This window comes from Schistocerca americana, chromosome X (assembly GCF_021461395.2).
Source record: "Schistocerca americana isolate TAMUIC-IGC-003095 chromosome X, iqSchAmer2.1, whole genome shotgun sequence".
In the NCBI taxonomy this organism is placed as follows: domain Eukaryota; kingdom Metazoa; phylum Arthropoda; class Insecta; order Orthoptera; family Acrididae; genus Schistocerca; species Schistocerca americana.
The window spans coordinates 237,293,453-237,320,971 of NC_060130.1; the positions used below are offsets into that span (position 1 = coordinate 237,293,453).

The 27,519-nt window shown below is 37.9% G+C and overlaps 1 protein-coding gene across 1 annotated transcript in view; it reads left to right on the forward strand.

Annotated features, from left to right (window-relative positions):
• The window catches only part of LOC124556238 (EH domain-containing protein 1-like), a 144,282-nt gene that overhangs the window by 79,570 nt on the left and 37,193 nt on the right, over positions 1-27,519 (forward strand). Inside the window, exons 3-5 of the mRNA XM_047130227.1 lie at positions 226-334; positions 18,466-18,630; positions 20,295-20,448. Coding sequence (XP_046986183.1) covers positions 226-334; positions 18,466-18,630; positions 20,295-20,448 — 428 coding nt within the window. The remainder of the gene's footprint in view (positions 1-225; positions 335-18,465; positions 18,631-20,294; positions 20,449-27,519) is intronic.

Here is a 27,519-nt window from a genome sequence, read left to right on the forward strand (position 1 = left end):
GATGTCTTGTTGGTTTCAGTAGGACCAGGTGAAGCCAGTGGAGTAGAAGGTGTTGAGGTTCTGGAGGAATGTGGATAGGGTGTTGTAATCCTCTCATTATTATATACTAGAAGCTAAAACTTCTTGCTCTTAATGCTCTTTTATCCACAGTTACCTTATAAATTATTGACTTTGCTTTAAATGAATGGGATGGGATGTTTACAATATGAAAAATTTTCATTGCAGATTGTTTGAAGATGAAGAACAAGATTTGTTCCATGAAATGCAATCTCTGCCACGAAATGCTGCTTTATGGAAACTGAATGAACTAAGCAGAAGAGCACGTCTTGCCAAGGTACAGTATACAACATTATAACTTATACTGATATTAAACTTCCTGGCAGATTAAAACTGTGTGCCGGACCGAGACTCAAACTCGGGACCTTTGCCTTTCGCGGGCAAGTGCTCTACTGACTGAGCTACCCAAGCATGACTCACGGTCCGTTCTCACAGCTTTACTTCTGCCCATACCTTGTCTCCTACCTTCCAAACTTTACAGAAGCTGTAGAGTGAAAATTTCATTCTATACTGATATTTTCTACCATAAGGCAATGTACTGATTTTAGGTCATAATACAAAAATTTGGAGGTAGAAGAATGAGAGGGAGCCAGAACATTGACAATTCTCATAATGTGAATATGTCACTGCATAACTGGTCAGTGGGCAGATTCCTCTCAATAAAGTGTAGTAGACAAGGTTTGCTATTCGGGCAGTAATATAATGGACGATAACTGAAGTAAAGAGGATGTAAAATGTAGACTGGGAATGGAAAGAAAAGCTTTTCTAAAGAAGAGAAATTTGTTAATAACAAATATAGATTTAAGTGTTAGGAAGCTTTTTCTGAAAGTTTTTGTATGGAATGTAGCCATGTGTGGAAGTGGAACATGGATGATAAACAGTTTAAATAAGAAGAGAACAGAAGAAGATATGTATGGATGAGAAAGAGTTTGGATAGGAAGCGAATAGAGACATTTGAAATGTGGTGCTACAGAAGAATACTGATGATTACGCTGATGACCACGCAGTTGAGTGCTGCTCAGACCAAACATCATCATGCTAGTGATTAAATGGGTAGATCATGTAACTAATGAGAAGGTACTGATTAGAACAGGGGAGAAAATAAATTTTTGGCAAAACCTGACTAGAACAAGAGGTCGTTTGATAGGACATATTCAGAGACATCAAGAGATCACCAGCTTAGTATTCGAGGGAATGTAGGGGGGTAGAAATTGTAGAGGGAGACCAAGAGATGATTATGGTAAGCAGATTCAGAAGGATGTAAGTTGCAGTACAACAACAACAACAAAAAGGTCCAGAGAAAGGAATGTATTAGTGAGAGACAGAGAGAGCTTAAACCCCCATCCTGAGACAGTAGGTTTTCAGAGGAAGACAAAGTATGTGAGGTAGTGGATTAACAGAAATTTGCTGGTTATGTGTGAGCATAGTATGTGTTTATAAATGTATTTCACCACAGAAGGATAATGCTCCACTGCAACTTAACATAATAATAAAATGTACAATATTATGAATGTGGTAAAACTCATCAGAAGAGTACATAAGGACACTGATGTGACTGTTTGTCCCTTATGAGCATAATCTGTTAGCCCCATTATGTGGCTGTCCCAAAAAGTACTCAGTATTGTCTTGTCCAATGAATATTATCTTAATCATTAGTGGTACTGCAGCCATGTGTTTCCACTGCTTGACTTGCTCCTGTGTCATAGTGATGCATCTAGAATTCATCCATCATGATTCTGTGGCTAAAGAAGTCATCTGGAATGGCCTAACACAGCTACATCATTTCCAATGCTGCTTCATTTTGGCAGGCTTTTTAAATAGGTGTGAGCAGTTATGGAGCCCAGTGCTTTGTTATGTTCAAAATTTGATATAAGATGTTGGAAGCTGATCCATTAGTGCTTTTCACTATTGCCTCTGTTGTTATGTGCTTATCTTAGAGGACCAGGTCATCCACTTCTCTCACAGTTCCCAGCTCTTCACTGAGCAACAGTTTGCCACTTTGTTTTGCATCTTGTTTCACCACAGTTGAAGCATCTACGCCTCCTAACCACTATGCCATTTCACAGTATATTGTTGGTGCACACTTCCATTACCTTATTATGGATTGTTGTAAAGTTGTTCCCATCCAAATGTGGAAAATGAATTGTTACTGTGCTCTATTTTATCAATGGGCTGTGTAATTTTGTCTTGGCTCCTCAGCATGCTACAGTACTTTGACAAGGGGATTTCAATGCATACCATGACTATAGAAGTAGACCAGCAAGCAAACAGGAAATTAATTACATAACTTTATTTTTTTTTGTTGAAGTTATAATTAAAACTTTATGACTACCGTTGTCTTTACAATAATCAATTGTCATATTAGGCAGTACCTTTTCAAAAATCTATCTAAAAGAGGATGTAGGTATAATCATTACATGTAATTTGTTGACATATTGTGTATTGTTATTATTAGTACTGTTATTGTATTACGTGTAATCCAAAAATAATGACACTGCAATAAAATCCAAGCAGCTCTTACCCTGATACAACAAAATAATTGTTTCATCTAGGTTTATTATGGTACCTCTGTTGTACACAAGGCACTGGATAGAAAAATGTATGGAAAGTTCTGGTTGAAAGTTATGAATTATTTAGGTATGAAGGCAACCGAGAAGCAACATTGCAGTGCCGTCACTAAGCACACACAAAAAAGCGCAGAGCTTGGCTAGCTTTCAGAATGCACTTCTTTGCGCACCCACACACACACACCGCGCACGCACACACCTGTCTCCCTACACTGTTCTCAGTTGACCAGTTGACTGCTAGCTCGTTACTGACCCACAGTAAGAGTGTACTGGGGTGTGGTGGAAGTGTCGGGTGGTGGGTAGTGGTAGTGGGTGAAGGGGGGGGGGGGAGAGAGGTGGGAGGCAGGGGGCATGGAGGGAAAAGTCTAGCAGCTCGTGGGAGAATGGGGCGCCATCTGTGGGCTAGCTAGGTCGGGGGGGGGGGGGGGGGCAGATGGCAGACAGCTGGGCATGTGATTTCATAGACTAGGGCATGAGATAACAGCACACAACTAGCTGATGTGGGGACATATACTGGGCACGGGTATTGCAGCAGGTGACACACACACACACACACACACACACACACACACACACACACTGTTGGGGGGGGGGGGGGGTAGCAAGTTACATTAGATTTAGGCCAGGAAGATTAAGGGAGTGAAGGATGTTCTGTAAGGATAGCTAGGATAGCTCCCACCTGCACAGCTCAGAAAAGCTGGTGGTGGTGGGGAGAATCTAGATGGCATGGGTTGTGTAGCAGACATTGAAGTCTTCCATATTGTTGTGCTCTGCTGTATGTTGTGACACTGCCTGCTGCACCTTGTTTTTGGCAAGAGTTTGATGGTGGCCGTTCATTCGAGTTGACTGCTGGTCGATTGTCATACCAGTGTGAAACGCATATAACATGGCTCCTTTCACAGGTGGCCCATTGACTTCATCTGGTTCTCCTCCACCCATTGTGCCACCTTTCTAGACTGCCTCCTCTCAGATGGCTCCAGACACACTTCGGTCCACAGCCAACCCATCAATCACCAACAGTATCTGCACTCTTGACAGCTGCCACCCCTTCCACACCAAGAAATCACTCCCATACAGCCTAGCCACCCATGGTAAACGCATCTGCAGTGATGAGAACTTCTTCTCCGAGTATGCTGAAGGCTTCACAAAGGCTTTCACAGACAGACAGTACCCTCCAGGCCTAATTCACAGACTTCCTATGACATATCCTCACACACACCTGATCCTCACATCCATTTCAAGCATCAACCATAAAGAAACGTCCCCCTTGTCACCAAATACCATACTGGACTGGAACAACAATCACATCCTTTTTCAAAGCTTTGATTATCTATAATCATCCCCTGAAATGAGGGACATCCTACCCAAGACACTCCCAACCCCTCCAAAAGTGGTGTTCTGCCACCAACCCAAACTTCATAACATCCTAATTGATTCCTATGCCACTTCCACCCCCAATCCCCTGCCACAGGGATCATACCACTGCGGAAGACCCAGATGCAGGACCTGCCCAATCCTCCTACCCAGCACCACCTATTCCATTCCCATCACAGACTTATCCTATCCCATGAGAGGATGGGCCACCAGTGAAAGCAGCCATACTATATAACAACTCTGTTGCAACCACTGAAAGCGTTTTACATTGGTATGATAATCAACCAGCTGTCAATTAGAATCAGTGGCCACCCCACCACAACCAGCTCTTCTGAACTGGGCCGATGGGAGCTATCCTTACAGCACATTCTTCCCTCCCTTAACCTACCTGGCATAAACCTAACATAACTCACTACCCCACTACCCCTTCCCTCCCCCTAATTGTGTGTTTGTGGGGGGCAGGGGGGAGGGGTATGTGTTTGCGCGTGAGGGAGAGAGAGAGAGAGAAGAGAGAGAGAAGAGAGAGAGAGAGAGAGAGAGAGCGAGTAGGTGTACACCAGTTCCTCATTCCCTGCCCCAGTACCCTTCCCCCCACCCCCCCAGTTTGTGTCCCCACATCAGCTAGTTGTGTGCTGTTATCTCATGCCCTAGCCTATGAAATCACATGCTCAACCACCCACCACCTGCCCCACTACCTGCACCCATAGCTAGCCCACAGTTGGCTCCTTACTCTCCCATGAGCTGCTAGATGCTCCAACCCCCCCCCCCCCCCCAGTCCCCTCTCTGCCTCCTACCTTTCTCCAGCCCTCACCCCACCCCACACCCCCATCTAACCACAGTACACTTGCTGTGGCCCAGTAAAGAGCTGACAGTTGACTGAGCACAAAGTGGGGAGACAGGCATGTGCTTGTGAGTGTGTGTGTGTGTGTGTGTGTGTGTGTGTGTGTGTGTGTGTGTGTGTGTTTCCTACAGCTAGAAAAAGGAAGTGCATTCCAAAAACTATTCAAGCTCCGTACCTTTCATTTGTGAGCCTGTCAATGATGCAGCACTTCTATCTCCATTATTGGATATAAAATATATTTATAAGTCAGTTAGTTAAATTGCAGAGTTAATCATTAAAAGTTTTGTAGTCGAGACAGTTTAGCATGTTCTCTTCACATAAAACTTAAATAAATTCATTATTTATTTATGCTTTCTCATATATGACATACTGCAAAACTGAGCAGAAGTAAAACTGTGAGGACGGTGTGTGAATCGTGCTTGGGTAGCTCAGTTGTTAGAGCACTTGCCCGCGAAAGGCAAAGGTCCCGAGTGCGATTCTCGGTCCGGCACACAGTTTTAATCTGCCAGGAAGTTTCATATCAGCGCGCACTCTGCTGCAGAGTGAAAATCTCATTCTGGGCAGAAGTAGTTTTCCAGCAAGTACAATGTCACCTAGGTTTTCAGAGCACTTACCATCTCTAATGATCTTGATGCTGATGGGATATTGAACCCTAATTGTCCTTCCTTCTTTCAGAGCACTCAGTTTGGAAACAGATTTTATATTTTTAAGTAGCTTGTTGTACAACATGTTCCAGGTCAATGAGAATTTTTCTTGAATGAGATGATGTGTCAATAGTTAATCCATATGTCACTGTTTAACCTTGTGCTGTAATCATGGAGAATCTTAGTATAAATATGAAATGTTAATTTCTCAGTGTAAGTTTTCTGGCATACATACTTATTTCAAATATGTAACTGCAAGGAAGAAGTAACATATTCAGTTCCTGAAAGATAGGTTTATGTAATTTCATGCTGCTTTCACTGATCATTTATTTATTTATTTAGTTGTTCATTAATCCACAGATAAATTTCTATGTATGGATGTCCTTTTTGTCTACTTTGTAACTGCTCAACCTGCTTATTTACTTCTAATAATTTTATGTTGCATGAACTCTTTAATGGAATAAAAACTATTTTTAGTAAATATCCTTGAGCAAATGTTTTAAATTTATAGACTTTCTTCATGTTTTTGATATGTTTTGGAAGTTTATTATGTATCTTCACTCTTTGGTAAAACATCATGGTTTGGGTCTTTGCTCCATTAATTTTATCTGGGTACAAGCAATCGCTGTATGTAGCTGTTTGCTGCATATGGCTCAATGTTTTTTGTATAAAAACTGCAGTTTGAATCACATATTCACTTTTAACTGTTAGAATATCCCACTTTTTTAATATCTCAATGCAGTGGGCCCTTTTGTGGCTCTTGCTCATTGTTCTGATGGCTGTTTGTTTGCAGTTTTAGCGCATTTTCCACATTCTGAGCATTTGTACCCCAGGATATTATGACATAATTAATGATGGAATGTATGTGTGCAGTGTATGTTGTTTTTAGCATGAGCTATTAAACACTGTGTTTAATACTTGTAATGCATAATATGCTGTACTAATTCTTTTTCCAAATACCATTTAAACTGCTGATTGACATACATACCTAAAATTTTTGTGCCAGCTACACACTCTATCATTTCATTATGTACTTTAAGTTTTGTTATACAAAGTTTTTTTATTTATTTAGGAGTTAATGTAATTAGTCTTATTTATTAAGAGTTATTTTATTGTTATTTGACCAGGTGGGGACTGCCGAAGAGGCCTTTCTGCTTTTACGTCCAACATTCCTGATGTCCTATCTATAATTAACCTCCTAACTGACATTTATTATACCCCAGAATATGTTGGCATACTTCAGGATTAAATATAAGCAAGTTAGGTGTATACACACAATTTTTCAGCAGTAATGTATCTGAAGAGGATTGCTACTACATAAAACATTTGTGGCTGTTTAGAGTTTTAAAAAGTGGTAGGGAAGATAAACCAGAGATTTTTGATTTTCTAGAATATGTATGGATGGAATGTGAAAATATTATGAAAAGGATAGTTAGTACTCAGCATAATGCACCGCACACACACACGACCACAGTATCTGGCTGCTGAGGCAAGAATGCTTGCAGCAATGCATGATGTGGGAGAGGTAACCATGTTGTGGTGGTAAGGAAGAGACTGGGGCAGAGAGGGGGAGGGATATCATGGTAGGAGTGGGGGTGGTAAAGTGCTGCTTATGAGATAGTAGATGGACAAGGTGGAAAGAAGTTAGGGCAGCTAGGTGTAGTCATGTAGTTTGGAGGTTAGATGGTAGGCAGTATTGGAGGGGATTGGGAGTGTAGCAGAAAATGAGAGAAGTAAGTCTGTAGATGCATTGGTGGAACAGAGTGCTGTGTAATGCTGGAATGGGAACAGGGAAGGGACTACATGGGTAAGTAAAATGAGTAACAAAGTTTGAGGCCAAGAGGGTTATGGGAACGTAGGATATGTTGCAGGGAGAGTTCCCACCTGCACAGTTCAGAAAATCTGGTGTTGGTGAGAAGGATCAAGGTGGCACAGGCCATGAAGCAGCCACCGAAATGAAGAATATCATGTTGGTAGCATGCTCAGCAATGGGATGGTGCAGCTGTTTCTTGGCCCCAGTTTGTTGTTTGCCATTGATGCAAACAGACAGCTTGTTGGTTGTCATGTCCATGTGGAATGCAGTACAGAGGTTGCAGCTTAACTTGTAGGTCACATGACTGATTTCATAGGTAACCCTGACTTTGATGGGATAGGCGATGCTTGTGACTGGTGTAGGTGGTGGGGTATTTATGGGACAGGTCTCGCATCTAGGTCTATTACCGGCATATGGGCCATGAGGCAAAGGGTTTGGAACAAGGGTTGTTTGCAATGGACAAGGATATTGTGTAGGTTTGGTAGGCAGTGGAATTTCACGGTGAGAAGGGTGCGAAGGACAATGGGAAGGCCATTTCTCATTTCAAGGCACAATGAGATGTACTCAAAATCCTGGCAGAGAATAAGATGCAGTGACTCCAGTCCTGGGTGGAACTGAGACATGAGCAGAATACACATCTTTGGTTGGATGGTGGGACTTTGGGAGGTGGTGGGTGACTGGTGAGATAAGGCTTGGGAGATCTGTTTTTGTACAAGATTGGGATGGTAACTCCGGTCTGTGAAAGGCACAGTGAGACTCTTAGTACATTTCAAAAAAGGGTCACTTGTCAATGCAGATGTGATGGCAGTGGGTGGCTAGGCTGTATGAAAGTGACTTTTCGATGTGGAATGGGCAGTAGCTGTTGAAGCTGAGGTATTGTTGGTGGTTGGTAGGCTTGATACAGTGAGAGGAGGTATCAATATTGGCAGAGGTGAAACCTGAAGGACAAAGACTGTAGGTGGACCAAAAATAAGACAGAGAGCCCCGGTGGCCAAGGGCCTTCAGATAGTTGTAGCAAGGAAATAAGCTCCAAGGACAGAATACTGTGGAAGAAGCTACTTGACAAGGCCAAAAACTGACTGTGATTTCTGGGGCCATGAGAGGAAGAGTGTGTCTGGGCCCTACATATGTCGCCGTGCTAATGATTTCATGTGAGTCATACCTCAGTGAAACTTGTAGGGTAGCTTTATAGGTCTTGGCTGGGTTGTGGGAGGATGATGATTTGACATTCTGCATCCTCATTGGTCAATCACAGTAACTGGAACAGGAGTAACAATATTAATAATACATGCAATATGAATAAATGTAATAATGATGATTCTCGCTTTTCTTTTGGGGAATTGTTAGCCAGAAATAAAATGGTTGAACTGGAAGATAATGATGAAATTGGAGTGGGTTTACCGTCAATGAATATTACAGAAAATTTTGAAACAGAGGCAGTGGTTCTGCCAGAAGTGGAAACGGGTGTTGATGTGGAAGTGAGGGGCAAAACAAATAATAATGAAATTATTTGTAATCAGATTATGTATGTGGACATGTAGATGAGTAATGATGGAAATTCTTCAGATATTTATGTATGTAAGTCTGCTCAAAGTGGAGCATGTACTGTTAGTGATAATATTGATATTGTGCCTGTACCAATGGGTGCATTTGATGAAACAATAGGTAATGATGTAATGAAAATGCTGTGACTGTACTAGTGGGTGCACCTGATAATGTAGTGTTTGTTAACAATGAATTAGTGAATGAAGCTGAAGTTGATTGAAGTAATGAAAATGTTGAGTTTTGTCCTGAGGAAGAAGTTGAGACACGTATTTGTGGAAGATGGTCAGATGGTTCTGAAAGAATATTGGTAGTGACTGGGTACAAAAAGAGGAAGATGAGTATGTTGCTAGTGACTGGGTATCTTATGATAAGATCCATAAAATAATAATTCCTGAGGAATGGCACACTAGGATATAAAGCAAGTGGTTAAGAATTTGCTTAAGGAAGATGCAGATATAGGATATAGGTATATGAATAAGAGTGTTTGTATAATGGATAGAGAGAGCAGGGAAAAGTTGAAGCAGATCTGTTGGAAGAGACTGGATTAAAGAGGGTAATTATTGAAAAAATTCAGCTAGTTATTAATATCAAAGTGGAAAAGGTAGAAAGTATTGCACTATTAGATTCTGGGTCTAGTGTGGCAGCTGTATCTGCATTATTCTGGCAACAGATAAGAAGCAGAGATTTGGTGGAGTTAACTATAATTGGGATTAAAATACAGACTGGAACTGGGGGGTGTAGCAAGCCATGAAAGATGAAAAATCTATTAGATTTTAAGATTGAGGATCAATATTTCAATATAGATTGCTTTGTGATACCTGGCCTTGCTATGGACATCATTCTTTGGATGTATTTTCTTATTAAGTACCATATGGTTGCAGTATTATTGTAACAGACAGAGTTCTGGAATTTAATGATGGAGGTAACAGCAAAACAGTTAAATTTAAAAAGGAACTGACAGGGGTAAAATGATGATTCATTTAAAAAGGAAGAATGAGTATAATGGAGAGGTATGCTTTCTAGAGAAAATAATTGATAAAATAAAAGAAATCAAACATTTGCCAAGGAATCAAAGCTCACAGCTCAAGATACCATTGCATAAATGTAAAGATGTGTTTTCAGATAGGCCTAGGGAAGTAGTCAATTTTAAATGTCATTTAAAGTTAATGCCCCATAAAGTAATTAGTCTGAAACCTTTCACTATTGCTGGGGCAGATAAAAAAATGGTAAGGACCAGAATAAAGAAAATGCTAGATTGGAGGTTATTGAGTTGGGCAGGTGTGTGCATATACTAACCCAATTGTTATAGTCAAACAGAAAGGTGGTTCTGTGAGGATTGTGTTGGATTTGAGGAGATTGAACAAAATAATTTTATAAGAGAATTACCAATCAGAACACATGAATGAACTTTTGCAAAATTTTAACAATATACAGCTCATGTCTAGAATACAGTTCACTTCTGATTTCTGGCAGGTGAGGTTAGCCAAAGACAGCAGGCAATATACTGCTTTCTTGTTTGAAAAGAGAATGTATATGTTTAGAGTTGTTCCATTTGAATTATGTATATCAGTGGCTGTGATCATCAGGGCATTAAATCATCTTCTTGGATATGAGTTGTTGACAAAATTTGCTGTGCATGTTGATGGTATATTGATAACCAACAGCTTGTGGCAGGAACATTGCTAAATATTGGAGGAGGTGTTCAAAGCTGTATCTAAAGGGGGGATGACTCTTAACCTGAATTTGTGCAGGCAGAATTGTCATTCCTAGGTTACCTGTTAACGTCAGAGAGTATACTACCTCACAGTGAAAAGATAAAAGCTATTACTGAGAGCAAGAGACCAATAAATAGTAAACAGCTGAAGTAATTTATTGACCTTTGTAGATTTTACCATAAATTCATCAGTGATTACAGGATAAATTCACCAAATCCATGTAGGTTATAAAAATAGTATGTTACCTAGAATTGGTCTCCTGAGTGTGATAAGGAGTTTGAAGCTGTCAGGAGAAGCTTACCTAACAGTAAAGTATTATACTATCCAGACATTTCATTGCCTTTCTGCATTGCATCTGACAGCTCAGATTATGGTGTAAGATAAGTCCTGTTCTGTGAGAAAATGACATATGGAATGCTAGAGAAAAGAACTATAGCATTAATGAGCTGAATACTGTAAACATGAAATAATGTATGGGATATGAGAAAAAGAGTTATTGACTGTGGTATTTGAGTCTCAATAATTTAGGATTTATCTGGAAGACAGGGAGGTTGTTTTCTTTACTGACCACAATGCTCTAAGATACCTCCTGCAATGTAAACTATTGAACAATTGATTAATGAGATGGACCATGTTTCTGCCACAAGAGTCTACAAAAGAGTTCCAAATAATGTATATAAAAGGTGTTGAGGAAGAGAAGAAGATGAAAGCAATATGCAAAGATATGCATAGCTTCAAAATGGGGATCCAAAATTGAAATTTCTTAAATTTAATTTTGGGTCTAAGGGATATGAAAAAATTAAACAGTATTATAAGATTTACAGGGGTGTACTGTTTAGGCAAAAACGTTTAGACAAGGAAGAATGGAGGCTGTGTTTCCCAGATGAATAGCTAGAAACATGGAACACAGAAGTAGTTAGAAATAATTCAGGAATATGCCATCTTTAATAACATGGCTAGAAGAGTAATGAAACAGCTCACACCTTGTGACCAATTTTTTTTCAATTTTTTATTTATTTATTTATTTATTTATTTATTTATTTTTTTACACCTGCCCACAGGTCATGGTGGACTGAAATATGTATTATTAGCAGTAGATTTACCCCCTAAAAGGAGCCACAAGTAATAGTGTAGTTAATAAACTAGAGAAGGTCCTCAGAGTGAATGTCATATTGCCTGATAAGATCCTATTAGACAATGCAGCATAATTTACTTCCAGAGTGTGGGACAAATTTGTAGAATGGGCAGGCATTAGACACATGAGGGTACTGGTGTACCACCTCCAGAAATCCTGCTGAGAGGTGTGCATGGGAACTGGGTGGGTTGTGCAGGAGCTGCTGTGACTGTGTTTGAAGATCTTACAAATATAGTTAAAATAGTGCCACTGGTTTCTCTCCATATGAAGTGATGATAGGAATAAAACCTAATAATTTTCTAGCAGAGAATGTTGAGTTTCCTTCAGTTAACCTTTGAACCAGGCAAGAGGGAGGCACTAGAAAATCAACATTTTCTAAAGAAGGGTTCTGAAAGAAAGAAGAGACAAAATGGAAAATATAGGACAGTAAAAATTTAAACAGGGAGATAGTCTTAGAAATAAAGAGACCAATGAGGAAGTAAAAAAATTATTTGAATTGTATAATGGGCCATTTGAAGTAACAGAATTCCTACATCCCAATGCCTACAGACTGGTGCACCCAATATCAAAGAAACCTTTGAGTCTGCAAAATATAACTGAGCTGAGGAGACATATTGAAAAGTGAATGAAGAGAATACAAAGTACTCAAGTGTAGATTTATTTATCATGTTGTACAGTTCTAAGCAATTTATGGGGTTTCTTGTTGTTAATTGTTTCCTGAATGGTATATACATGTTGTGTAACATGGTTTGCACAGCTGATACTGGTGGAATTGATGACAGAAGTTTCATTTAAATGAGAATCATAGGAATTTTAACTATTCATCTATTCATGAGAAGATATGCATGGATATATGGGGGGGGGGGGGGGGGGGCATTAGATAAAGAAGCAACTATGGTATGGGAAATAATTCATGGGGGTTTAAGTCTGATGCATTCGGGTGAGATGCATACTGGGATGTACAGTACATTATTTGATTATTCTCTCTTGCCAGTATGTAAATGTAATGTTCAGATTTAGAATCTTGGAAATCAATGGATTTTGATTAGGTCAATCTAGTTTGGTGAGTATTTGTGCAGACATGAAAGCAAGAATTAATTGTTTATTTTGTCAATTAGAATCATGGGTAGCTTTTGGGATGCAAAGGAGATTCTTCAAAATTTAAAATGATTTGTTTATTATCAATTAATATATGTGGTATATCCAGCTGTTTTAATACACATTTAAACATTTGTATTGTTGCCTTGATCAGTATCATTTGAGATGTAAACACAGTAGACACATGGTGAACCAAAAGTGGGTTTCTGTAGACTGAACAGTGGGGAATCGTGGATACAAAATATTGGCCACTCACTCACTGGGACATTTGTTTGCACATCTTAATAGGATATGGCTTGGTTGGTAATGAGTGGCACAGCACTGCTGGCTGTATACTGAAGAGTGTGGAAGGTTAGAAATGTGCCAAGACTGCCTTGGACATAAGAATCCAGTTGCACCAACCTGATGCAAGTACAGGAACAACTGCCTGTGTGTGTATTTGATTTTATTTATTGAGCACCCATTGTGGAAAGAAAAGTGAAAGTGATAACATATTTTAATCTTGAGTGCTGTGTGTACAAAGACTAACATGAGCATTTATTATATGTAAAATCATTTGGGTTGCTAGCCCAGTCAAAGACTTGATTACAAATTATTAATAGCACATTTAGGTAAAGATACATCAATTATGTTTAAGTTATATGTGTATATGTTTGCTAGTGATAATGCTCATGCAGATTGATTAACCACTCACAAAATTATTACACAAGTTTTGGTATAGTTAAATACATGGAAAAATTGGTACTTCTTGACACTGTGTAAATGGTGAGGAATGGTGCTACTTCATATAAGAATCAACAGGTGATTGATGTATGTGACATTACAAGCAGCTGGTTTGATAGCCACAGGACAGACTGAATCTCACAGACCAGCTGTGGGTGGGTTTGAATGTTTGTTGGGACATCCAGCTGTCAGACAGTTGTGAAAAGTGAGCAGAGTGAAAGTAAAGGCAGCTAGCAAACCGGAAGGCTCAGTGGTTACTGGGGTTTTTCCAGGCAGAAAGAGGGGGTGTTCCAGTGACATGGTTGTGGGATGAGCTAATATGGAAGGACTTGTGACTTTAAATGTCATCAATACGATTTCAATGAAAAATGCATTAAAATTCATTACAGGCATTCTGGAGTAAGACCAACGACAATTTTGGACTGCACCATTTGGATGAGCTCATTAAACATAAATCCATATCAAAAGCTTAATAGTTAAAAAGTTATTGACATTATTACCATTATTGTCTATAGTAAATTCTAACAGCTGAATCCATCACAAACATCAGACTTGTGATACGCAAGATGAACGAGTATAAAGCCTGCAAAGTAATGAACAGATTATTTTTATAATTAAACACTATAAAAGATGTTATAAACAATTTAGTTTATTTATGTAAGTAGTGCCATATCTATGAAATCCTCCACAGAGAGAAAAATGATCTTGTAAGCATGAGTTTCTTTCCTTAATATTCCAATAATTTCAGTGTGTACCAAGCTGTAGTTGCAATTTTTAAAATAGGTAAAGTAAGTGTTTTGACTAGAATGCTGAATGTGGCAATTTATGTCTTTGTGATTTATTTAAACTTGTGAAAATAATGGATAAGTGAGTTTGCTAAGAGATTGCAGAATGACTGCAAAGACTTTCATATGTTTTATCATAAGTATTTATATGAAATTATTATGAAAATTATTAATGGCGGGCAAGATGAAAGTATCTGCACTGAATCGAGGAATGGTCATATGACCAAACCTTTGGATAAGTGTGTGGGGGCAGCACTCATGGTCTTTCACCTGTAATCTTGCATCTGAAGAGTTGCTGAGGTATTTCATCTGGAGCTGTTAATGCTATGGGCGGTGTGTATGCCACAAACGTTATTTTCATGTGCCAGGACTTGTGCACTGTGACTTAGGATATGCTGCTAGGTATAAATGCTATGTCCATACAAAGTAATACCAAAATTTGCTCAAGTGATAGATGAGTTACTTGTATGTGGCCACCATTTGCAAACGCTGTGCTTCTCTAAAAAAAAAGAAGTTAAAAGAGACTTACTTGAAACTTAAAATGAATCTGTTTTGATCAATGTTATTTTCCTTTGGGATTTCAACCAACAGATTCAACCTCAGTACACCTTTTATTGAATTGTTTGCAAATGTCTCACTGCTAATATAAGTCTTTGTTATTAACATTATTATGTTGTGTCATTGGGAAAAGCAGCCATTCACAAAGTTAATGATGACACATTGTCCACACACTGGTGAATGGGAGAAAAAGTGGTTTTGTTGCCTCAAATTTTCTATATGATTTAACTACAGGATTGACACAATATGGAAGTGATTTTCTATTGGGGAAAAATATAATTTGCTGAGAGAGCAAGAAATTGAAGCATGTTGCAACCACAACTACTGAAGCTGAGTATGCAGCTTTAAATTCTGCCACCGAAGAAGCAGTGTATTTGAGATAGGTGATAGGAGAATTGTTAAATGATATACATCAAAATACTCCAATCATTTTCCTACAAAATTCTGTGCTGCATTCTAGATTGAAATCTGATTGTGCAAAAGATTACTTTATCACACAATGTGTAAAAAGAAGTGAGATTATTGTTAGGTACTTGTAGTCAAAGGAAATGCCTGCTGATGTATTAACTAAAGCACTTGCTAGGTAGCAACACATGTATCTTGTACATAGGTTGAAATCATCACCAGATTAAATGCTAGTTGTTTTTAAGTTGGTAATCCTGGCTCCTTGTTTCACCTTTCTCATTGATGGCCACAAGGTATGGACTCTCTCTGAGTACAAAACCCTCTGTGTGTGTGTGTGTGTGTGTGTGTGTGTGTGTGTGTGCGTGCCATTAACATGTTTCTGTGAATATGAGTATCATGAATAATGTAATTGTTATTTTTCTTTATTCCCACCAACCTCAATGTGATAACAATATGGCATAGTGTGTACATGATCATAATAAAGATATAAGAAAAAACTTTTTATTCTGCAAACCACTTGAGTCAAATACTGCAACAGAAAACATTTTGAATGTGATTGACCTTTACTTGTTTAAAGTAGGTATTCCTTGACAAAAATGTGTCAGTATTTGTAAAGACAGGACCAAGGCAAGGTACAGTCACTTAACAGGGCTGGCAGCAAAAGTGAAGAAAGTTGTACCCAGTTGTTAAACACATACTGTATAGTATGACAAGAAGCATTGGATTCTAAGGACATGCCCAAAACTCTTTATGTTGTTTTGGCAGATGCTGTAACCTTCATAAACTTCATCAAGGCAAGGGCTCTAATTTCACATCTGTTCACACTATTATGTGAAGATATTGGTGATAAATTTAAATGTTTGTATCCTCAAACAAAGCAAGAATAATATTCTTTCACTTTTATAATTATGGAAAGACAGTGAACTAGCTCTCATGGAATATTTGGTTAGAGACATTATTACACATTATAGATTCTCCAGAAAAGTTTTGAAAAGTACTTTTCTGAAGATTACACAGAATTTGACTGCATAAGAAATCTATATTCAGGTAAGCAGCAGAAGAAGCAACCATGAAAGAAACTTTTATTGACATGATGAGTAACATTCCAATGGAAGGTGCTTTCAAAAAGAAAACTCTTCCTTCTTTTTGGATGGGAGCAGAAACAGAACATCCTTCTCTTTTCAAACAAGCAGTTCAAATAATGGTACTTTTTGTCACTACTTACATGTGTCTGAGTAGCAGTATAAAAAAAATAAAAACAGGAACAGATTTAATGTTGAATTAGGCTTGAGAGCTAAGTTGAGCTCAACTGAGCCAGACTTTGGTGTTCTGATTAAAGATAAACAGCAGCGTGCTTCCAGCTGAAACATGTAGATGTTCTTTCATCAGAATCTAAATTTGGAAACTGTCTAATTACTGATTTTTAAATTTGATTTAGCATCAAAGTTTGATATGTTTCCGCTTTTTTTCGTTTCTTTGTTTTTGGACACTGATTTACTATACTCCATGATCAGTTTATCACTCTCTTGCACAAATGGTTTATATTATTTATGATGTAAAAGTTTTATAAATATGTTACATGTCATTCCTCTCTTACTCACTGAACATTTATATCAGAACAACTTGAATTTAATTTCATCTTATTTACAATGTGGGAAAGACAGAAAGCTACTTACCATAAAGAAGACATGTCAAGTTACAGACAGGCACAGTTAAAAAATTATCACATAAAGCTTTTGGTCACAGCCTTCCTACCTGGAGTTTCCATTGTTTGATTTCATCTTATTTGCCACAAATAAGAACCACATGCGAACATGAACAACTCTGTAAAATAAGTGCTTCCACAAAACCTCGTATATGTGTGTGTGTGTGTGTGTGTGTGTGTGTTTTGTCTATTCCTGATGATACTGACTCATTTGAAATATTAAGCAATATATGGGTAGTTACACTGACAAAGTGTGTGTGTGTGTGTGTGTGTGTGTGTGTGTGTGTGTGTGTGTGTGTGTGTGTGTGCATTGTCTATTCCTGAGTATACAGACTCATTTGAAATATTAAGCACTATATGGGCAGTTACAGTGACAAAGAAAGCATTTGTAGTGAAGTGTTGCATACAATACAGTCTACAGGCACTAAGTACTCATGATTTATGGAGTGATTCACATCAACATCAATAATCTTTGCAATTCAGGATGCTGACCTGAAAGAACATTTTATAGTCGAGCAGAACAGAATTCCCACTCCAACCCCCCCCCCTCCCCCCCCCCCCCTCCCCGCTCCCATGAAGAAAAATTATCTATGTCCCTGGTAATTTCCATTTTAAAGACATGTTAAAACTTTCCTAGACATTTACATTGTTTTCCTCAGATAAGAATTTGCATGCCCCCTATTATGAGGTTGCAAAAGTGCTACAATATCTTGGTCTAATGTGTGGGCGAAAGACCTTTTTACGATTATGAAACTAAATATGTCACAACAAATTTGTGAAATTGTCTGTGTCTGCATGTATATTAATAGTCTCTCCAGATTAAAAATTATAATGTGTCTTCACTGTTCTAAAAATAATTAAATAGTACTGAAAACTTATTTTATTAGTGATCTGTGTTGCTGAAAAATAGGAAACATTCAAATACAGTGGAACTGCATTGCCATCTAAATATGATGTGGTCACAGATTCCCCTCGTCCACCTCCTCCTACTCAGGCAATGTGATGTGGTAGTGGTGAAGTGTGTAGGTAGGCTGAGCGTTATGGCACACAAGCCATGACGCAGCTTGTGAGCTGAATTCTTCACTGCCCGAGCTCTAAAGCAATATCTCCTGTTCCCACTGATAGTGTTTCTGTTGTTCCTGTTGTTTGTGGATTTATACCTACATGTATATTGTTCAATTGTGATTTACATTACCAACTTCTTTTCCAAAAAAAGGTTTATAGTTATTTACAGGAAACAAACAAATAAAAAATAATCAAGTTCTAGTCAGTTGAATTTCAACAGTTTCTCTATCATGGTAGCTGAATGAGAAAATATGATAGCTATAGTTGGACATGAAATAGTGGATACTAGAAGTGTATGAAATGTTAGTGTATTTCTTTGCCATTAATTATTGCCTGAATTGTTTCCACACCATATTTTATAACTGCTCAAAATCTACAGTTCCAAACATGAGAGTATGAGATGGATAAACTTTTCACTTTAAAATTATTTTTCAGGTTCATGCATACATAATAAGCACTCTTCACAAGGAAATGCCAATACTATACAGAAAAGAAGCCAAAAAAGAGCATTTAATTCAACATCTTGATGTTATTTACAAGAATATTGAACACAAATATCAGATATCTCATGGAGACTTTCCAGAGCTGAAAAAAATGCAGGTATTTACAAACAGTGCTGGTTGTATGAGACTAACTTAACTATTTATCCTAGTAACAGAATGAATGTGTGCTGAATTGGAAATTGAAAATTCATGACAAGATCTGGACTCAAATAGACAGCAATTTCTTATGTTTCACAAACCATTAGGGTATTCACACACTCACTTTGGCCTGATCCAAATTCTCAATGTTGTTAAATGTTCCCTCCTGTATTTTAATTGATGTATGGTCTATAAACACTCATAACAGGATAGAGCCATAACTAGCAGTTGAGCTACTACTTTTTATAGGGTAAGCTCTCTCTCTCTCTCTCTCTCTCTCTCTCTCTCTCTCTCTCTCTCTCTCTCTCTCACACACACACACACACACACACACACACACATACACAAAAAAGAGAAAAAGAAGGTCACCTCACACAGGCACTGAAACTCATCCATAGGAAACAACTACGATGCTGATTCCTGATAAAAGAGGACTAGGAGAGAGGAGAAGGAGAAAGATGAAGGCAACAGACATGAGAGAGAAATCTCAATTCTCCTATGTCTACCAATAAGTCTAATGGAATGTACTTATTAGAATTTGACATTTATGGTATCTATAAGATTGTAAGCATATGTATATATGTAAATTAGTTCTGATATAAGCATTTTGTGTTGCTAACAGAAACAAAATATTAATAATTAAATTGATATTATCTTTGATAGTCCATTAAATTTCAGACATGCAGCTGCGCAAATAAAATTCCCTCCACTGATATTTCAGCCACGTATCGTCCGGCCATCCTCAGAGTGAGTCACAAGACTGACAACAAGATGCCAAGCACAGCCTTATGAGCTCCACTGCGCATGCGTGTCACAGATGCTGGTTGGCAGCAGAGAAATATGTTTACACATGCGCCGCCTGTGGTGAAGGCGTACAGACATTCAATTCGCTTATCAATGTATGATTGGCGGCAGTGACACCATGACGACTTCTCTGCAGTTTAATTACCCCAAGAGCCAGATTCCATGCTTTGCCCAAATTAAAACAAATATTTCTATTTATTAAATTATTAGCTAATCTAATCTCTATAGCTTCCTTGAAGACAGATCCCCAAAAAGAAGAGGTGGATGTTAAAATCTTCACCTCACTAATTCATGGAATGCCCTGTATCAATACAATGTTCGGCCACAGATGACTTGTTTGGCTGTTATAAGCGTGTGTATCTTCAATGCTCCACACACCTCTCATGAACGATGCGTGTTATTTGACCTATGTACGACTTCTCACAATTTCTGCAAGGAATGGTATTTCTCTGCCACCAACTAGCATCTGTGACCTGCATGCGCAGTACCGCCGCAGTGGAGCATATAAGGCCACGCTTGGCATCTTGTCGTCAGTCTTGTGTCTCACTCTGAGGATGGACGGATGATACGCGGCCAAAATATCAGTGGAGGAAATTTTATTTGTGCAGCTGCATGCCCGAAATTTAATGGACTATTTATTACGCTGCAAGAAGTTGAAAATGCACATTTTCTTTGATGTTTGAATTTAAATAGATACAAATGGCACATTAACTGTCATTCTGATGTGAATGTTCATTTCTTTCATAGATCATATACTAAAGCACTTTATTCTTCATATTACCAGGATGAATAAAATCAATGTTCAATTCCTTATTTCAGGAGCTGTTGGCAGAACATGACTTCAGCACTTTTCAACCATTGAAGCCTGAACTGTTTGAAACTGTGGAACACATGCTTCAACATGACATCCCTCATCTGATGGAAATGATAGTCCAGGATGAAATTCAAAATAACACTGAACCAGAGGCACAAGGTTAACTCCCAATGAAATACCTACCTGAAGAAGCAAGTTTCATAAAAATATCAAACTCCACCATTTGAACTTTCTTTAAATATCCTATAACCTAATTTGTGTAATTATTAGGATAACTGCCATTGATAATCTACACACAGTGCAGCAGCATACCTTTGTGAAGGTCTAGTTCTTTGAGCTGATTCAGTCAGCAATCACAAAGTTACTGGACAATTTACTGAATGTAGATTGCACTAGACTGTTTAGCAGTTATATAAAAATGCCAAGTCACAGAATTTACATACATTTCTGTACTGTGTTGGGTACACTACATGAGGGCAAGTCAATAATTAAATTAATGCTGTGTGTGTGTGTGTGTGTGTGTGTGTGTGTGTGTGTGTGTGTGTGTGTGCACGCGCGCGCGCGCGCAATTTCATATGTAATGTGCATATGGTTTGTGCATGCATACAAATAACTCTACAGATATACACACATGTAGATAGTATAAAAGTACTGATGCTGTGCATAAAACATTTCCTCAATACATCTTTTCTTGTGGGAGTGCTAATACAACAAGGTACTGGTATCTGAAAGTGGAAGTAGGTTGTAAAGCAGCACCTGATTTTCTGTAGCCTTCACCACCTCCTTGGTATCAAAACTGCCTGTTGTCTTGAAGCTGAAGATCTTATTCAGTCTCTGCTGATGTTTTCTCAATAACTTAAACTCAACACTACAATGTAACGTGCACTCCACACATTTTATTTGCCTCAGAGTTAGATTATTTGGCCACTGACTTGTTTTGCTACCTCGTGAAAATTATTAGCACTTGCAGTCACATCAGCCCTCACAAATAATTGAGAGTCCGCCGGCAGAATCACTCATACAAATTACAAAGTTATTAAAACACACATTAAGAAAGCACACAGTTCACATGCCATACTGGCTTGCAGAACTCTACTGGATAAAAGTGCACTGCAGTTGTTCACTTAGTTCACTCATTAATTAAGTCATCATGCTCAACAATAACTAATTTGAATAACAATGACAGTTCAAGTGTCCGATTAACCACAACACTGTCCAAACAAAATATTCATTAACTGGAGTTACAAAAATCACTTGAAAGTTTGTAAACATCACTTAGTTTTTGCAGAGCACATGCATGTATTTTCATGAACTAACCACACATAGTTATAGCAAGAGCATATATCCATAGCACAGATCTTGCATGCTTGTTAGCTTGACATGGACTGAGCACACACTGCTGACTATGAGTCACATCTAACTATTTAGATACTGCTGCATAAACAAATTGTTTCAGAAACCACACAATCATTTCAAATATGGCTAGGTTACATTTTGTTCTTCCAGATGGAGTACACATATTGCTAAAATTTTTGTTTCCTAAAAGATGAGGTAATCCATGAATTTAGAAAATTTAATGGAAGTGCTTTATGCATCCACAATAGGAATACCTTAGTTACAAGTATGAGTGCCATATTGGAATTGCTGTACATTATGTGGCATTCTTAACTAATGATTAAGTCATTTAATAAAGTATGTCATCTGGTGCATAAAAATATGTGTAACAAAAGTTCAATAGCAAAGGTCAGAATTTAGCTAGTACTTGGGTGAAATCTGTAATGTAAAATTTGGCCTCTTGTGAATTTTAATGATAGTTATCTCATCAATTAATTAGTTTCACAGAATTGGAATACATTATTTAAAAGCTGAACTACTAATCTTTCTGTTCAGTGGTTTCACTATGCCAAGAAATACTTATTAGATCACAATGTTTTTATGGTAGGTATGTAATATGGTAGAATTTTCAATTAAAAATATTATGAAAAGGATAGATTGCTACCCACCATAAAGATGACCCACTGAATTGCAGACAGGTACAACACAAAGACTGTTACACATTATAGCTTTCCAACAAAGCCTTCATTAGCAAAGAACACACAGGCACATCCGCAGAAGTAAGCCCACCTCATGCACACATGATCACTCTAGTCAGAGCTGGCAGTTGTAATGATTAAGTCTGCTTTGGCCGAAAGCTATAATGTGTAAAGTCTTTCTGTTGTGTCTGTGTGCAAACAATCATAACAGAGGGAATAGTTCCAACTTTTGATGTCACTTCACCCCAACTTTGGGTTGTATAGACAGATATTGATAAATAGCTGAGTGCATAATCCAAATATCTAAAATACATTACACAATAGTCATCACATTTTCATAAAACCCTTAATTTACATTATTAGACATTATTCTGTAACTTGAACTGTTTCTGGTACTGGTCATCACTCACCATACTGAAATATACAAGTTTTTTACATTAATTTTTTATTTACTTAATTTATCAATTTGTTCAGCCAGTTGTATTTCAGTTGACGCAGGTTGCATCATTACATATAGTCCCTGACATTTTAGTGCATGTATAGCACAGATTGCAGCATGACACACAAATGTTATTTTACAGGATATCTTCTAGATCCATCCCCTTAATTAAAATATTTATGTCATCCACAAATTATATGGATTTCATGAGGAAGGTCATGAATATATACCAAGAACAGTAGTAGCCCCGAGACACTTTCCTGAGGCACACCATTTAGGATCTTCCCCGTATCTGAGTAGTATTTATTACTCTCCTCATCTAGTATTTCTACTTTTTGATATCTGTTCATGAAGTAGGACTTTATCAGACTGAATGCAATTCTTCCCACCCTACAGAATTCTTCCCTGTAAAGTGTTTGCACTTCATAGTCCAGAATTTCTCATGCTGACAAAGTTGATTTATTTTTTTATCTATGTACAGACAATGAATTTCTTGGGTAGGAAAACAATTTACAGTTTTACAAATGAATAATAATAATATTTTTAAATCTGATGTTTGCCCGCATCTCGTGGTCGTGCGGTAGCGTTCTCGCTTCCCACGCCCGGGTTCCCGGGTTCGATTCCCGGCGGGGTCAGGGATTTTCTCTGCCTCGTGATGGCTGGGTGTTGTGTGCTGTCCTTAGGTTAGTTAGGTTTAAGTAGTTCTAAGTTCTAGGGGACTTATGACCACAGCAGTTGAGTCCCATAGTGCTCAGAGCCATTTGAACCATTTTTAAACCAAATCTGATGTTTACAATACTTCTTGTCTTTAATCCAATATCTTTCATCAACACCTCAATTTGTTGCCTTCAAATGATCAGGCAAAGAGTTTGTTCCCGGGAACTCCTGACAGTGGCTGTGGCTACACTTGTACTGATGAATTGCTTACATGCAAAGAATGTACAACACAACTTATGTGAACCAAATGGTACATTTTTTCTAAGCCTAGTGCAAAATATCTACACCTACATTTACATCTATCCTCTGCAAACCACTGAGAATGTGTAGCAGAGGGAACATCCCATTGTCCAAGTTATTAGGGTTTTTCCCAGTCCATTCACATTTGGAGGATGTGAAGAATGGGTTGTTTAAATGTCTCAATGCAGGCTGTAATTAATCTAAATTTGTCCTCATGATGCCCATGGGAGTGATAAGTTGGAGGTTGTAGTATATTCCTGGAGTCATCATCTAAAAGCCAGTTCTGGAAACTCAGTAAACATCTTTTCTCAGGATAGTTTATGTCTACCTTCAAGAGTCTGGTAATTCAGTTTCTTGAGCGTCACTGTGACCCTCTTGCATGGATCAAAAAAGCCTTTGTCATTTGTGCTGCCCTTCCCTGTATACTTTCAATACCCATTATATCCCTCACACTTGGATGATGCCGGCCAAAGTGGCTGTGTGATTCTAGGCGCTGCAGTCTGGAGCCGAGCGACCACTACGGTCGCAGGTTCGAATCCTGCCTCGGGCGTGGATGTGTGTGATGTCCTTAGGTTACTTAGGTTTAATTAGTTCTAAGTTCTAGGCGACTGATGACCTCAGCAATTAAGTCGCATAGTGCTCAGAGCCATTTGAACCATTTTTTTGAACTTAGACAATATTCTACAATGGGTCACATGAGTGATTTGTAAGCAATCTCCTTTGCACAGTGATTGCACTTCCATAGTATTCTACAAATGTACCATCCACTTTGCTCACAACTGAGCCTATGTGCTCATTCCATTTCATATCCCTACAAAGTGTTACATCCAGGTATCTGTATGTGTTTACTAATTCCAGCTCTGATTCATTGATGTTATAGTCATTTGATACAACATTCTATTATGTTGTGAGGTGCACAATTTTACATTTCTGAACATTTGAAGCAAGTTGTCACTTTCTGCAACACTTTGAAATCTTATCAAGATCTGACAGAATATTTAGTAGTGTCTTTCAAACAGTAGTTAGTTATAGATGACTGTATCATCTGAAAAAATAAAAAAAATCATTATGTATTTAACATTTATTACTAATTTATAATAATACATTACATAATTACTTCAATTAAGGGGTAGAGATGTATCTTTCTTAATCTGAGTTGGTGTTACTACAAAGCAAAATCATGCAGGTTTACTGGAAACACACTTAAATTATTTGTCTCTATCAGAATTTTTGTTTCCATATCACATGTTGTAATTAGTTAATTGCCATGGTATCTTTCCTTGCAATGGATATTCGCTTAAAGCTATAGGCTCCAAAGGTGGAAATAGCACTTTTTATTGTAATAGAAAAATAATTGTGCAGCAGTATATAGTTTCATATAGCGTTCAAATATTAACATTCCATTCAACTCTTGTTTGAAGTATCATTAATTATAGGCATAGTATCAAATATTGCTTCAGACCACATATGCACTTCACCATAACAAAATTGTATTCACTTTCACATAGTTACATTTCATTCTTTCAGTTTGCCTGTACTTTCATTAAATACTTTGCCTAGGGAACCTTGTTAGCTGTAAAACTGCATCAGCAGAAAAAAAAACTACCACAAAGAGAGGGTCCCTAACCATTGCTGCCCCACACAATACTCATTATTACTTCATTACTAACTTCCTTATTACTCTGCATAACTTCATTAAATATATCTTCAGCATAATACCATAAAGCCTTAATTCCCAACTTTGTTTTGTTTTTCAAAATTAACTGTAAAACGACTCTTTACAGCAATAAACCAATTTTCTATAACAAAATTTTGCAGTTCATACATGAGTATATTACTTCACTTGAAAATTACTTATTCTATTCTTAACCTACCTGAAGGGCTCCTCCATGACAAACACTCTGTTTTTGTAGTCAGTATGGTTGGTAACACTGTTTGTTTTATCTCAAAAAAATTTACATTAGCTTGAAGAGCAAGATGTTGACTTATTCTCATGGACAACAGCACATTATGAGATACTGATTTCATTTCCACCATGAAGTGAGCAAAGCAATGGTAAATCTATTTCTACTGGTGCTACAATATCAGTGTGTGTGTGGTGTTGTAAGCACAGCATACATCACCAGACAGCACCACAGACATTGATAGGTTGACAATCCAATCCAGGGATGGCGTACAGCCCAGCAATTGCCACACCAAGAAGTCACATTGGTGACACCACAAGAGAAGTGATATGCACTGGCGCCATAGCAGAACAGGCAGTTCCAAGTCAGGTCAGCTACCGAGGAGACTGCCTTCTACTTGTGTACTTTGTACCACATCGTCTACTTCTAACAAGACGACACGAGCCCCTCCTCAGTGAATTTTCTAGTAGGACAAGAACTGTTTACTATCCAGCCTTAGCTTCTGTACCAGTAGTTGCTTTTCAGGATTTGTTGCCTGAGTCAATTTGCACAAAGTTGAGTATTCATCAATAAATGTGTGTGTTCTTGTCACTAATCATTATCATTGTTTCAGTGTTCTCCTTGTTCTCCTCTCACAGTGTTTCCTCAGTGCATTATAAACTGAAATCTTCTTCTGTGGTTGTGTTAAAATTGCGATACAACATTATCCATTCTTAAATTCACACTTTAAGCTGAAAAAGAATTTGAAATTAATTACACAAATGCCTCAACATTATTAAACCCAAAACAAGGTTAAAACATTTTTCACGAAATGTTAACTGACATATTAATTGTCGTGCTTCCATCCTCTGTTATACTACTTACATTTAAAGACAAACAAAAAAGCCACTCCCTGATTTAGGGACATTAATATACCTGCAATATGAGAAAACTAGGTGATGATTAAATTTCCTTCTAACCTACTGATAGGATAGTCAGAGGATCAAGTGATATATGAAAAGAAGATTAGAATCTCACAGCTCAGGGGGGCATTACTCACCATGTAATGTATCTACCACATAACAGTGAACCCTCTACCTATTGGTAAGTTCAGAATTACATTGACCACCTGGCTTTCCAAGTAATTTTGGAATACTAGGTGAAATTTCACACTTACTTCTCAAAACATTTGCCATTCCATTTCAAAATTCAACAAAATCTTCAAACATCTGACAACCAGGAAACACATATGCACTGAACACTACATCTACATTGAAAATTACTTTTTGCGTATTTACATTGATAACCATTTTTTGCAAACTGCCTACTTTATTTAAATTCAAAAAATTGTTTCTACACTCATCACACTGTTTACTTCCTCATCAATTTCTAACAGTCTGTACATAGCTACCACTATCAATATAGCAACAGGCCCCTTCACTTTGGTAACCTTTCCAACATTCACAGCTTTCAACACAACATTATACACTTTAATTCTTACTACTTGCTTTTCATTTAAATTATTGCTAATTTCACACTCCTTACATTCCTCTCTCACTTGACAACCTGGCACAACCTCATCTGATTTGTCTACATCTCATTTTACTTTTTCACTGCTGCAGATGTGCTCTCTACATTTGCTGCTGATTGTTCCATTTTCAGAAAACTATAGGTATAAGAACTAGATTTTTGCTCACCTTATAATCTGATATCTTCGGAAGACAGTGGGGTATAGCATCTGTTATTGCCAGTCAGTGGGTGTTCCCTCTTGTTATTCTAAAGAAATTGTCCAGTAGACTCTGGTTGTGCACTGATTTTAAGAAAACTGTGAGTCTTCAAACAGTCATTCTTTGTTATCCCTTGCCATGCCCAGAAGAACTGCTGGACAAGTTAGATGTCAGTCATTACTTTTCCAAAA